The sequence below is a fragment of the Penaeus vannamei genome, chromosome 17 (genome assembly GCF_042767895.1).
Source record: "Penaeus vannamei isolate JL-2024 chromosome 17, ASM4276789v1, whole genome shotgun sequence".
NCBI lineage: Eukaryota > Metazoa > Arthropoda > Malacostraca > Decapoda > Penaeidae > Penaeus > Penaeus vannamei.
In genome coordinates, this window is record NC_091565.1 from 42505277 (window position 1) to 42520276 (window position 15000).

At 43.6% G+C, this 15000-nt stretch overlaps 1 protein-coding gene across 7 annotated transcripts in view; it reads left to right on the top strand.

The window, feature by feature from the left end:
* The window catches only part of Cht6 (Chitinase 6), a 64498-nt gene that overhangs the window by 34890 nt on the left and 14608 nt on the right, over positions 1-15000 (top strand). For 4 of the 7 annotated variants that reach the window (XM_027372774.2, XM_070132333.1, XM_070132330.1 and 1 more), the window contains exons 5-12: positions 6213-6337; positions 9570-9699; positions 9955-10140; positions 10515-10640; positions 10940-11118; positions 11916-12242; positions 13408-13503; positions 14525-14670. In XM_027372774.2, coding sequence (XP_027228575.2) covers positions 6213-6337; positions 9570-9699; positions 9955-10140; positions 10515-10640; positions 10940-11118; positions 11916-12242; positions 13408-13503; positions 14525-14670 — 1315 coding nt within the window. The remainder of the gene's footprint in view (positions 1-6212; positions 6338-9569; positions 9700-9954; positions 10141-10514; positions 10641-10939; positions 11119-11915; positions 12243-13407; positions 13504-14524; positions 14671-15000) is intronic. The other 3 variants (XM_070132329.1, XM_070132331.1, XM_070132332.1) reach the window with 3 other exon arrangements.

Sequence of the window (15000 nt, forward strand, 5' to 3'; positions counted from 1 at the left end):
CTCTCTCTCTCCCTCTCTCTCTCTCTCTCTCTCTCTCTCTCTCTCTCTCTCTCTCTCCCTCTTTCTTTCTTTCTCTTTCTCTCTCTCTCTCTCTCTCTCTCCCTCTCCCTCTCCCTCTCCCTCTCCCTCTCCCTCTCCCTCTCCTCTCCCTCTCCCTCTCCCTCTCCCTCTCCCTCTCCCTCCCTCCCTCTCCCTCTCCCTCCTCCCCCGTCCCTTCTCCCTCCTCCCTCCTCCCTCCTCCCTCCTCCCTCCTCCCTCCTCCCTCCTCCCTCTCCCTTCCTCATATTCCTAAACTCTCATTCTCCTCGTTATCTCTTCTCCCGTCCATCTTGCTCTCAATTATCCATCACCTTTATTTGCCTCCTCATGCTATCCGAAATGCGAGCCTCACTCTCTCACAAAAACAAAGAATATCACTTATTTTTTTTCCTATCACAATTAATGATTTATCTTCTTATCTTTTTTTTTAATCTCACAATTCATTAATCTTTTCCTCACTAGATGGCGTCTCTCCTCCCAAAATGGCGTCTGATTCCCCTCCACGCTTTTTAGAGACAGTTCACCACAATCTCATCGCGATAGAAAGTACTTGGGAAGGCGCTCTAGAAATCAAGGTTTCTCGAGACACTGGCTGCGGGCGGGGGGGGAGGGAGGGAGGGAGGTGGGGGAGAGAGGGAGGGGGACGAGAGGGGTGGAGGGAGGGGGAAGGGAGGGAGGGAGGTAGGGAGGGAAGGAAGGGGGAGGTAGGAAGGGAGGGAAGGAAGGAGGGAGGGAGGGAAGGATATGGGAGGGGGTTAGGGAGGGAGGACGGAGGGGGGAGGGAGTGGAGAGAGATAGGAAGGCAGGAGGGGGAAGAGATGGGAGGGAGGGAGGGAGGTAAGAGGGGGACGAGAAGGGAGGGAGGCAGGAGGGGGAAGAGATGGGAGGGAGGGAGGCAGGGAGGGGGGGAAGGGAGTTCTTCGCGCTCGATTTCTCTATCATCTGCTGCGCAAAGTGTAAACAGAGTCAAGTACACGCTCCAGCAACCACCTCATTGATCTTAACATTCGTCGTTTAGCATTGTCTTCCTTCTCTCCAAACGTGGACTAATATATAAAAAGAAGATACCTCAATCAACGAAGTCATCTTATAAAAAAGGAGATAGCAACAACAACAAAACATTACGCAACATCATAATCACAATGCAACACAGAATAAAACATCAACAATGTAACATCACTATGATACAAAACTGTGATATGGATCTTCCTTTTCTCCCCCAAACCAGTTTATTAATGTTGACCGTCTTAGCGCGGCACTTTCACCCCCTTCCTTTCCCCTTGGGCTTCATAGCAACACGGGGATGTCGACACTTGTTTTCGGCGTCCTGTGTAGGTGTCTTGGCCTCAATTCTTTGTCTTTAGGTAACCCTCGACTGTAGGTGTTTTGGCCTCAATTCTCTGTCTTCAAGTAATCCTCGACTGTGGGTGTTTGGGCCTCAATTCTTTGTCTTTAGGTAATCCTCGACTGTGGGTGTTTGGGCCTCAATTCTCTGTCTTCAAGTAATCCTCGACTGTGGGTGTTTGGGCCTCAATTCTTTGTCTTCAAGTAATCCTCGACTGTGGGTGTTTAGGCCTCAATTCTTTGTCTTCAAGTAATCCTCGACTGTGGGTGCATTGGCCTCAGTTCGTTCTCTTTAGGTAATCCTCGACTGTAGGTGTTTTGGCTTCACTCCTCTGACTTCAAGTAATCCTCGACTGTGGGTGTTTTGGCCTCAATTCTCTGTCTTTAGGTAACCCTCGACTGTAGGTGTTTTGGCCTCGCTCTTCTGACTTCAAGTAATCCTCGACTGTGGGTGTTTGGGCCTCAATTCTTTGTCTTTAGGTAATCCTCGACTGTGGGTGTTTTGGCCTCAATTCTGTGTCTTTAGGTAATCCTCAACTGTGGGTGTTTTGGCCTCAATTCTGTGTCTTTAGGTAATCCTCAACTGTGGGTATTTTGGCCTCAATTCTGTGTCTTTAGGTAATCCTCGACTGTGGGTGTCTTGGCCTCAATTCGTTCTCTTTAGTTGATCCTCGAGCAAGTCTGGTCCGACCGCGGAGAAATTCCCCAATGCAAACCACTCCATCTCTCGGAGTATTTGCATGCTAAAATATGCTCGTTTTATGAGTGTGCTAAAAGGCAGCTCCTCTTTAGGGCGGACGATTCTCGCTCCCGCGCTGGTTGAACGCAAACCTTTAATGATAACTAGAATGTAAACAATCACCACGGTTGGTTGAGTTGTTCAAGACCACGCTCTTCCTCGTCATAGTTCACCGTTCAGTAAATACTTTTAGTCCAAAGGCAAAACAGAGAGAGAGAGAGAGAGAGAGAGAGAGAGAGAGAGAGAGAGAGAGAGAGAGAGAGAGAGAGAGAGAGAGAAAGAGAAAGAGAAAGAAAGAAAGAGAAAACCTTTCCTTCATCTTCTCTCAAGGTCCAAACCATCTCCGAAATCTCTCCCCAACTGCTCTTATGGTGTCCCCAGGAAGCCCATACAAGTCCACCGACCACGTGACTTGCCTAATGAGCTCCTTCCCTCATTGAACATCCCTAGGAACACGTCCCATCTCGCCCGGCCGTTCACCAGTCCATCCTTTCACCGGGAACTTGTCTGGGGTCTGTGGGCTATTTCTTTATCTCTTCGTCTCCAATCAACTGGTGAACGGAGGCCAATGCCATACGTCTGTGTGAGGTTGTCTTGGTTAATACTTTTTTGGCTTGAGTTGATTTTGCCAGGTGGTAGAGAGAGAGAGAGAGAGAGTGAGAGATAGGCGGAGAGGAGAGAGGGAGGGAGAGAGAGAGAGGGAGAGGGGGAGGGAGGGGAGGGGGAGAGGGAGGGAAAGAGAGAGGGAGAGGGAAAGAGAGAGAGAGAGGGAGAGGGAGAGAGAGGGAGAGAGAGAGAGAGAACATGTACATATAGACAGATGATTTCATTACTCAATCGTCTCCATAAAACAATGCCAAAAGACCTTTACTCATATTAGAAAAATATAAATATCTAATACGTACCTAAAATAAAAATAAAAACATAAACACCAACAACCCTATTTATTCTCGCCCGCCCCTCGCCCCCCCCCCCCAAAAAAAAAAGAAAATGCCGAACCACACGACCTCCATAAAGTGAGCTTTATGCAACGGCCGCTTGACAGTTGGATTTGCTTGACGTCTGTGACTGATAGGTCCGTATGACATGTCTGTGTGATGGATGCATGACTTGCCTGAATGTCAAAGCTAAGCCTGGTCCACGGTCTGGTCTGGTCTGGGACTTTCACTGCCGCAATTAGGTCTGTGTGTGATTGCGTGTGTGTTTTTTCTGTTATTGTGTGCCTATACCTGTTCTTTTTTTTTCTTCGTATGTAGAGAGGAGAGGGAGAGAGGGAGGGAGGGAGGGAGGGATGGAGGGAAGGAGAAAGTGAGGGAGGGAAGAATAGAGGGAGGGAAGAATAGAGGGAGGGAAGAATAGAGGGAGGGAAGAATAGAGGGAGGGAAGAATAGAGGGAGGGAAGAATAGAGGGAGGGAAGGAGGGAGGGAGGGAAGGAGAGAGGGAGGGAAGGAGAGAGGGAGGGAAGGAGAGAGGGAGGGAAGGAGAGAGGGAGGGAAGGAGAGAGGGAGGGAAGGAGAGAGGGAGGGAAGGAGAGAGGAAGGGAGGGATGGAGGGATGGAGGGAAAGAGGGAGGGAATGAGAAAGGGACGGAGGGAGAGAGAGAAAAAAAAGAAAAGAAAAAAGAGTACTTACCGTTGATAGGTATGTAGTAATATTGTCATTCCTATCATTGCGTATGTTAATTGTGATACTTTATATAACTGCATGATAACAGAGCCGATCTGATATGTACTTATGTTAAGATCGTCATTGTTTATGTATCCGCGTGGCTCTTGAAGAGAAGGGGAACATCTTATTAATCTGAAGATGAAGTAACGCGTTGGAGGCGTAAAGTATCTCTTCTTTTTCGTCTTTACTTCCTGACTTGTGCAAGAATTTCCCTCAGGTATATTTCGCAGAATAAAAGTTCTTTGTTCTTAGTGTTTCTTGTCCGTCTGTTACACATAAGCAAATCTTGTTGTCTTTGAGTAATAAGACACTCCAGTAAAGCGAAAATAATCCACTATTTTCCTAATCTTTCGTAAATCTATATTTCCCCAAAGTATGATATGTATTGAACATTATATATATATTTTCGTATATTTTCCCAAAGTATGATATATATTGAACATTATATATTAGTTTCTCGTATATTTTCCCAAAGAATGATATATATTGAACATTATATATTAGTTTCTCGTATATTTTCCCAAAGAATGATATATATTGAACATTATATATATATTCTCGTATATTTTCCCAAAGAATGATATATATTGAACATCATATATATATATTCTCGTATATTTTCCCAAAGAATGATATATATTGAACATTATATATATATTCTCGTATATTTTCCCAAAGTATGATATATATTGAACATTCTATATACGTTCTTGTATATTTTCCCAAAGAATGATATATATTGAACATTATATATAAATTCTCGTTTATTTTCCCGAAGAATGATATATATTGATTCTATATTTCTCGTATATTTTCCCAAAGAATTATATATATTGAAAAAAATACATATATAGAGTTCTCGAATGGCACACACCAGAACCCGACACCGCTTCACAACAACGTAAAAGTAGTTCTTAAAGAAAAAGAAGGAAAAAAAAGTGGACCCACATCGACCACCGGCCAGTCAGCAGTAGTAGTAGATAAGTAGACCCAGTACCGCTTCTTCTACCATCTACCTCTACGAGTAGATGAGGTGAAAGGGTGCACTTTCTACGAGCTGTGGAAGGTAATTACCCCGGGCCGGAGAGGGTTATTTGTTGGGTATGTTAATCAGCCTGCCTTAATTAGGTATTTTTTTTTTAGCCCTGCCTACCTTTCGGCTCCGGAGTCGATCGAGACTAATTACTTGCTAATGATGGGGATGATTATAGCAATTACGAGCGGTTTGGAGGCGGTTGATTTGATTGTACTTTACGAAAGATGTCACTCCTCTTTTTCCGGTGTGGTAAATGTTGGGAAAGGTCTGAAGCAAGCATGATGAATCTCTCTGTCTCTCTCTCTTTTTTATCTCTCTCTCTCTTTCTTTCTCTCTCTGTCTCTCTGTCTGTCTGTCTGTCTCTGTATCTCTCCCTCTGTGTGTGTGTGTCTCTCTTTCTCTGCCTCCGTCTCTGTCTGTCTGTCTGTCTCTCTCTCTCCCTCTCTCTTTCTCGGTCTCTCTGTCTGTCTGTTTCTGTCTCTCTCCCTCTGTGTGTGTGTGTGTGTCTCTCTCTCTCTTTCTTATTGAAAAGAAAATGACATCGCAACGTTATGTTATTATATTTTATAGGATTTTTTTTCTCTCTTTTTTGCGCTAGTCAAGAATACTTATGATTTACAAGACAATAAACCCAACCAAAAATGAAGATTCACAGTAAGAGAATGCAAACAAACAAAAACAACATCCACATTCCCATTTTTTTTTTTTTTTTTGGGTCAAAGTTAATTCTTCAGCGATCTGCAACACCAAAGACTACATCTCTCCCAACAAGACTAAGCGAAGTCGTCTCACTGCATACGAGTCTTTTCCCTCCCGGCTTTTCACTCGCTCGTTGCATTGCGAAAGGAGCCGTGACGAAGCCTGGTTGCACTCAGCTCTGACCGCGAGAAACCCTGCCACGAGAGGGCCGAGGAAGAGGGGCGAGGGAATCATTCTTTTTTTTTTTACGAGTCGTGGGTCTGATAAGGAGGAGCGTTTTCTATAAGTACGTGTGTTTGGGTGGGTGGGGTGGGGGTGGGGGGGTGTTTGTGTGTGGTTTTATTTGTGTGTTTATGTGTGTGTGTTTGTGTGTGTGTGTATGTGTGTGTGTGTTTATGTATGTGTTTGTGGGTTTACATATATTTGTATGAAGACAGGATTTGATTCAATCTCATTATTTCGCTTCTCGTATTATTTTCGCGTTTGTATTTATCAACTTTCACTTATTCCCTTCCCATCCCCTTCTTTTCTCTCTCTTCGCATCACCCCCCCCCCCCAAAAAAAAAAAAAAAAAAAAAAAACGAAAATAAGAAAGAAAGAAAGAAAGAAAGAAAGAAAGAAAAAAACACACGAAATCTTGTAACTCTACAACCCATTTATTTAACTTTCTTCTCTCTCTCCTTCAGGAACTCCGCGACGCCTTCGAAGACGAAGGATCCAAGGTCAAGAAAGGCAAGCTCCTCCTCACCATGGCCGTCCCAGCGGGTCAGAACTACATCGATAAAGGTTACGACGTTCCTTCTCTCTCCAGGTGAGTAGAGGTCAAGGAAGGTCAATTTTTTTTTTTTTTTTTTTTTTTTTTTTTTTTTTTTTTTTTTAGGGGAAGGGGCGAGGATGGGAGAAGGGAAGGAGGGAGGATGATGATGGAGGGGAAAAGAGGGGGGGGGGGAAAAGGGAAGGGAAGAAGGGTGGGGGAAAGAAGGGCGGTAAAGGGTGTTTGGGAAAATAGGGGAGGGAAGAGAAGGAGTAGGAAAGGAAGGAAAGAAAAGAAGAGAAGGGGGAAAGGAGTTAAAAAGGAAGGGGTAAGAGACATGAGAGGAAGAAGAGCTGGAAAGGGAGGAAGGGAAGAGGAGAGGAAAACTAAGAGACAGAAGGACGACTACTAATGGAATGGAAGATGAAAAGGAAAGAAAGGTAGAAGAGGAGGAAGACAAAAAAGGAATAAAGAGAAGTTAGAAGGAAAAGGGGAAAACGGGAAAAGAATAACCAAGATAAAGAAAAAATTAAAAACGAAAAAAGATATGAAAGCCATAGAATACGAACTACAGCAGAAGAAGAACAATAATCAGAGAAAGGAAGAGAAAGAAAGAAAAAATAACAAAACAGAAATTGAAAATATCGTATCCAAAACCTCCACAGTATTTCCGTGTTGCAAAGCCAAGAACAGTTCAAAACATCTGACTCTTAACAAGGAACAAATGACAATAAACAAGCAGTGACGGACCCATTAACCGTATGTCTGAATCTATTACACATTTCAGAAGCCGTTTCAACAATAGCAGCTCATTTTTCAGAGAGATAACGGACCGGCTATTAAATAGAGACAAAGAATAAAAATGACAGTGATTCGAAACTTGTCATACTTGTAACATGACATGAAATATATTAGTTTCGTCTTATGCCTCGTCATAAGAGTGACTCGCAGCTACAAATGATCAGGCAGATGTCATAAAGGTTCAGGATGACGTATATCTATATATATATGTATTTCGAAAAATATTTGCAAAATACAATTTGATTTCACAGGAACTTGGCTGATAATTGTATGGATTATGTATATATTTATATATATGTTTATATATTATATATGAATTGCAGAGACTGTGCTGATAATTAATTGTATAAATTGCTTTTGGTTTTACTTATGATAGTAATAATGATTATATTTGTTAATTGTCATACAAGAGCATCAATAATTTGAAATATTCATTTTTAGAGAATTTAGGAGAGTAAAATGTGTATTTAATGCACACACATGTTGATAGATAGGTAGATAAATAGATAGATAAATAATAAATATCGAGTTAATTCAATGTAAAACTACGGGATTTACACGCCACACTTCACAAAAGTACGATACGTTGGGAAAGAGCAGAACACAGAGAAAATTTAAGTCTCTCACGATAATTGATTAAAAAAAACAAGAAATTGACGTTCAAGGTAAAATTGCGGATTTCTCTTCATGCAACAATTGCCATATCAAAATCTTTTCACTTTTAAACAACCTCGTCCCATCCATAACAACTTTTTATTCTCATTTACAACGTAACAACCCCCTTCAGTAGTTTATAACAACCTCTTTCCCTCATAACAATAGTTTAGAGCAAGTTCTCATCCTTAACAACTTCCTTCCCCTCCTGAAGAACACAACGATCTTTTTCAATACTTAAGAACAAGGTGTGACAACGGTACAGTGACCGTGGGCGGGGCAGATTTATGGTGAAACTTGCAAGAACGTGGCTTCATATTTATTTTCTTCTTTGTCTATTCTCTGACCACACGCCATCTTCCTCCTACTCTCTCCCCCTCTCTTTCTTCTTCCTCGACCTCCCTCCCTCCAGTTTTCCTATTCTTATTCTTATTCCCCCATCTACCATCTCTCCCTCTCCCCCTCCCCCTTCATTCCCTCCTCTCCCTCCCCTATGACCTTCCACCCTCACTCCTTCCTTTCCTCCCACACGCCCTCCCTCCCTCCCCCCCTTCCCACCCACCCTCTTTTCCTCCCTTCTCTCACTCTCTCTCCTTCCTTCCCTCCCACACGTCTCTCTCCCTCTCACCTCCCACCCACCCTCTCTCTTCCCTCCTCCTCCCGCCCTCCCTCTTTCCCACCTTCCCCACCACCTTCTCTCCTTCCTTCCCTCCCACACGTCTCTCTCCCTCCCACCCACCCTCTCTCTTTCCTCCTCCTCCCGCCCTCCCTCTTTCCCTCTTTCCCACCTTCCCCCCCACCCTCTCTCCTTCCTTCCCTCCCACACGCCCTCTCTCCACCCTCCCACCTCCCACCTCCCACCCACACTCTCTCCTCCCTTCACCCCCTCCTTCCCACCACCCACCCGCCTTCGGAGACCTCCCCCACCTCCCCCCTCCCCACCCACTCGCCCGCAATGGTCACAATCTCTTCCCAAAAGCAACGGTGACGCTGGACTTGGCTGGAAGGCTGTTTTTAGCTTGAGGGAGTCCGGGCGGGTATCGACATCCAGCTCGGTCTCTTGTGGAGGGAGGGGGTGCGGGGGGGGGGGAGAAGTGGATATGTTCTGTGGAGTGGGGGAGGGGGGGGGAGAAATGGATATAAAGTTCTGTGGAGTGTGGGAGGGGGGGGGAGAGGGGGAGTGGATATGAAGTTCTGTGGAGTCGGGGAGGGGGGGGGAGAAGTGGATATGAAATTGTGTGGAGTGTGGAGGGGAGGGAGTGGATATGAAGTTTACATATTGTGATGATTTGGATAGAGGGAGAAAGAGGAGGAGAGGGAGGGAGAAAAGAGGCATGGAGATGGGGAAAGAAGGAATGGAAAGGGAGGGAGAAGGAGAAGGAAATAGAGAAGGGAAAAAAGGAAGGAGGGAGAAAGAATTAAGGAAAAGGGTAAACAGAGGAAGTGAGGGAATGAAAAAAAAAAAAAAAAGAAAGGAGAGAGACAGACAAGACTCAAAGAGACGAAGACTATCTAGAACGCAAGCAAATGGCGTGTTCTCAAGGAGGCAAGCAAACAAGCAGTCTTTCTCTCACGAAGTGCAAAGAGAGAGTGTGTGGCCGACCTGCTCCTCCTCGCCAGAAACGTGACGTAGCAGGCATAGAGATGCTTTGCACGGAGTTAAAATCCCTTTTGTTTCTGAAAATATATTACCTATATGCGTCTATTTTCTTTACTTTATATTATTTATTTGTCTATTTATTTAATTATTTATTTATTATTAGTGTTATCATTATTTTTATTGTTATAAAAAATAATCAACAAATCAACTAACTGTTAACTCCCCGCATTGCAGAGACCTGGACTTCATCAACATTCTCAACTACGACTACCACAGCGCCTACGAGCCTACCATTAACCACCACGCCGCCCTCCTCCCCGCCCCTGGCACCTCCGAGTACGAGTGGAACGCCCAGCTGAATGTGGTAAGTGGATGAGGTTGTTTATGTGGTTGTGAATGGTTGTGAGTGGTTGTTTGTGTGGTTGTGAGTGGTTGTTTGTGTGGTTGTGATGGTAGTGGGTGGTATTTTTGCGAGTTATTGTTGTAAATAATGTGCTATTTTCTTAGTGTGGTTTCCCCTTTAATTTCTTACTAAAGAAAACGTACCTCTGACGAAATAACATAACGAACCCATTTTTTTTTATCCCTCCATTATTCTTAACATTTCTTTCTCCATCAGGACTGGACGGTGAATTACTACATCTCCCTCGGCGCAGAGAGACAGAAGCTGGTCATCGGCATCCCGACATACGGCCGATCATACACGCTTCTCGATGGGAACTTCACCGATTTCGGGGCATCAGCTGACGGTCCGGGCGAGCAAGGGAAATACACCAAAGAAAACGGGTTCATGGCTTTCTATGAGGTGTGTTTTGAGGGGTGACTTTAGTGTTGCTGTTGTTATGGTCAATATTATTAGTGTTATGATTACTGTTGTTGGTGTTGTTGTTATCATTAACAGCAGCAGTAAGAGAAGTAGTAGGCCTACTAATGTATCTTGTTATGATGGTTATTATTATCATTGCTGTTGATATTATTAGTCATAATAACACAGCTAGTGGTGTTAATAAGCTGTAATCCAGAATTTCACCCTCCCAAAAGACGAAATCGGGTTTAATTAACGGCAAATAAGTCATTCATTCTACTTCCTGGCCTACATCACTTCTTCTCGTGATACATCTCGAAGCGATATTAACGCTACTTATTTACCAAATACTAATACGGCCGATTAATCAACAGGTTTGCGAAAATATTGCCTCAAATGGATGGGAAGTGAGGAAACCTTACCCTCGTCGCATCGGTCCCTATGCCTTCAGTGGTGACCAGTGGGTTGGCTACGATGATGAGAAGATTGTTGCCAGAAAGGTGAGATTTTAGTTGTATTTTTTCGTTGTATTCGTTACAGTATGGCTTTTGTGAGAGATGACTTTCTCGTAGCAAGACTTGGCTCCTTAATAGGAAGAAGTTGAAAGTCCATTAAGTCCCTAAAAATCTTGCCAATAAAAATACTATATACGAAATAAATTAAACACAAATATAGGCTCATAAAATTATCAATATTTCCCCATTTTGTTTTCGCAGGCGTTTCCCCATTTTCTATGAATTGCCCCATTTTCTATGAATTTCCCCATTTTCTATGAATTTCCCCGTTTTCTCTTTCTCAGGCGGAGTACGTGCGCGAACAGGACCTCGGTGGCATCATGTTCTGGAGTCTCGACAACGACGACTTCCGAGGCATTTGCAACGGCGAGCAGTACCCGCTCGTCGAGGCAGGCAAGAAGGCGCTCTTCGGGGCCGACGACACCAAGAGCAACGAAGCCAGAAGACTCGAAGCGACGCCAAGGTACGTTCGTGGTCCCAGGCGGTCGCTGCTGTAGGAAATGCGTGGACGGGAATGAAGTCCTAGCGAAGCGGTAGTTGGGGGAAATGAGCTTAGAAGAGGACGAAAGGATAGAGAAAGGGAAAAAGGATGGATTGAGTGGAAAAAAGGACTGTTCTCAGAATGCAGTTCTTTGCTATCTGGGGACCCACCCTTGTGTTTGCGTCGGTGTGTGCGTGGGTAGAGTGTAGTTAGTAGAGATACCAGGATAGCGTAGTATATAATCACAATAGTCACTTAAATTGGACACAGCACTGGATCCACTGGCGTTTAGTGTTAGACCAGCAGCCTCTTCGTTATTCCCTGGTTGTGGAAATGCTTATTCTACACAGTACTGCAAAGGGGAGTTGTATTAGAACCAGTAGTGCAGTTACACAACCAAGGCAAAAACAATTACCCTCAGAAACATACAACAGACGCGTAGAAGAATTACTTCATACCCAACCTTTCAGAGAGGTTTAGGATGGTATTTAGAAGCTTTCCCACATGATAGTTTTTTTTTCACGTTACTCGTAGCATCGTGAGAGGGCATGGGTATCCTGGAATCGAGCGAATGGACTTTGTATCCTAACGGGAAGAACTAGGACTTAAGTTATATCTAACAGTTATATCTTCGCCCATGAGAGGTTCATTTCTGTGGTTCATGCAAGTCAGGATTTCAAAGTCCGTTCGTGCGATTCGTACACGTCATTCCTCCTTCTCGCTTGGTTCCAAAAAAGGGGAAACAAAATATCTAGACAAAGGAACACTAACTCCTCCAGCACAAGAGGCGGTGCATCGGCCTCAGACTCCCAGCGCTCGAGAGACAGGTTCCGAACCACGACCCAGGAACCAGAGCCGCAAGAGCCGCCCGTGAGGACGCGCCAACGGACCCCCGCCACGAGAACCCAAGACAGCACCCCCGCCACGCGCACCAGAACCCGGGGGCGCTTCCGAACCCAGGACGCCACCACCACCACCCGCGAGCCCTTCAGAACCGCCGAGGGAGGTTCTCGCGACGACGCCGGCCAAAGGGTTCGCGGTGGAACCCGGTTCAGGGACGCTAGACCGCAGACTGACACTGATAGATCCACTAGAATTCGCGTCAGGTACACGGAAACCGCAGTCAGCAGCTTGTGATTTTTTTTTTTTTATAGGGGAAGCTTTCGACTGGCTTGGCTGGGCTTGGGTTGACCTGGCTTGGCTTGGCAGATGGTGATGGATTTTTATTATTATTATTATTATTATTATTATTTTGCATTTCCGCTTGCGAATGTGAAGGTTTTTTGCGAGTTCCGTTTCGAGACACGAAGCGGAAGGCCTCAAATGCTGTTTTTTTTTTGTTTGTTTTTTTACTTACATAAACGACTTTTATAAATTTATTGGATGTTGAGATCATTGATTTCTTTTGCAGGTTCGTCAGTCGACGGGAGTATACCATAATAACTATATAATAAGCGAAATAAATTATATTAAAACCATTATATTCTTGCCATTTTTTCTAAGGTAAAGCTCTCCCAAAAGCATACCCAGAATTGGTATAACAAAATAAGCATAAATACCATTTTCGATTTAAAATTGCATGAACAAAATTTTTCTTCTTAAGCATGTATTTCCCCCCTTCCCTCTTTATCGTATTTTACTATGCAGAATTTTCCTGAATCGCATGACCCTCCCCCCCCACCCCCACCCCCTCTCTTTCTCTCGTGACTAATGGCTGTGCATGAACGTTGATTAAAGCATGACTTTGAAATTTATCTTTTTATAGAATTTCAGTTAGAATCTTCAACCTGTCGTCTCTGGAACTCGGTGACCAATTTGGTACAATTTCATGTCTAAAATCTTTGTAGCTCTTGATGGGATACCGTCACTTTCAATTTTTTTTTTTTTTTTCTCACCGTCACTTTCAAATTCTATTTTTTCCTCGCCGTCACTTTCAAAGCCTGACGCCTCTGAAACTTGGTGACAGATTTGGTACAATTTCTAAATCTAAATCTAAAATCTTGATGTTATACCCGTCACTTTCAAATCCTCTCTATTTTCCTCTCCCTTATGTAAACAATCTCGTTTCCTCCAATAGACCTAGCATTTATTCTCTGTCCATCTTATTATTATTATTTTTTTTACTATCTCTAATGCACGTACGAACATTATCCTTCTCATCGGCTTGTGTTTATTTCCTCATACACTACGTTCGTATCCCCCTCGACCCCCACGTCTTCCCGCCATCCTCCATTTTGAAAATTCGTAATGACGTCACTTCCTCTCCCTCAGCAGCGACAGGCCCCGCACTCCCAGCCTCTCCTCGCGCCTCAACCGCCCACGGACAAGGACCACGCCCGCCCCTACCACCACCACCACCACGCCCAGGTAAGGGACATGAAGGAGTTGGGGACTTGAATTGAGCTGTTGATGGGGGAGAGAGGGAAGGAAGGAGGGAGGGAGGGAGGGAGGGAGGGAAGGAAGGAGGGAGGGAGGGAAGGAGGGAGGGAGGGAAGGAGGGAGGGAAGGAAGGAGGGAGGGAGGGAAGGAAGGAGGGAGGGAAGGAAGGAGGGAGGGAGGGAAGGAGGGAAGGAGGGAAGGAGGGAGGGAGGTGAGTCTGTGTGTACGGAAGGGTATGAATGGATGAATGTATACAGTATATGTGTTTGTATGTGTGTGTATGTATGCGTGTATATTTGTATACATGTGTATATGTATGCTCTATATATGCATTTACATATGTTTGCATGTTTGTATGTATATGTTTTTTGTAAGTATGTATATATTCATATGAGAATGTGTATATGTACGTGTATGTATGTATGTATGTGTACATGTTCGCATGCCTGTACAGTATGTATTCTTAGGTAAACATAAACAATCAGACGAAATAAAGATACGAAATTCACATTTAAATCAATAGCACAGATGAACCACACAAATTAATTACACCCATTAATCACACTTGGATTAATCACACGGATTAATAACACCTGGATTAATCACACAAATTAATCACACCTGGATTAATCACACTTGGATTAATCACACCTGGAATAATCACACAAATTAATCACACCTGGATTAATCACACAAATTAATCACACCTGGATTAATCACACTTGGATTAATCACACCTGGAATAATCACACAAATTAATCACACTTGGATTAATCACACAAATTAATCACACCTGGATTAATCACACCTGGAATAATCACACTTGGATTAATCACACAAATTAATCACACAAATTAATCACACTTGGATTAATCACACTTGGATTAATCACACTAATTAATCACACCTGGATTAATCACACCTGGATTAATCACACTTGGATTAATCACACTAATTAATCACACAAATTAATCACACTTGGATTAATCACACACCATTTTCCTCCCAGGCCCACCAGAGCGACCACGCCCGCCCGCGTGCCAGGACGTCGCCGCCGCCCAGGAGGCCGCCCACAGAACAGGCGTCAACAGCAAGCCACCACCATCGACCCCCTCAACACGCCCGCCCCGCCCACGACACCAAGTCCATCCACTGGTAAGGATTATGACTGCTTTTTTAATTATATTTTATTATTATTATTATTTTTTTTTTTTTGTGTTGTTATCATTGATTATTATTATCGTATTTTTTTATTGTTTTTGTTGTTGCTGCTGTTCTTGTTGCTTATTATTGACTATTATTATTATTATATTTTTGTTATTGTTGCTGGTTTTGTTGCTGCTGTTCTTCTTATCACCGTTATCACTATCATTATTTTGGTTATTGTTATTGTTATCATTATTTCAAATAGATTCGATTCCAAACAGACAAAATAACGTTGTTTAGATACATATTCATCTAATTAAATTTCTTTAATCTTACATC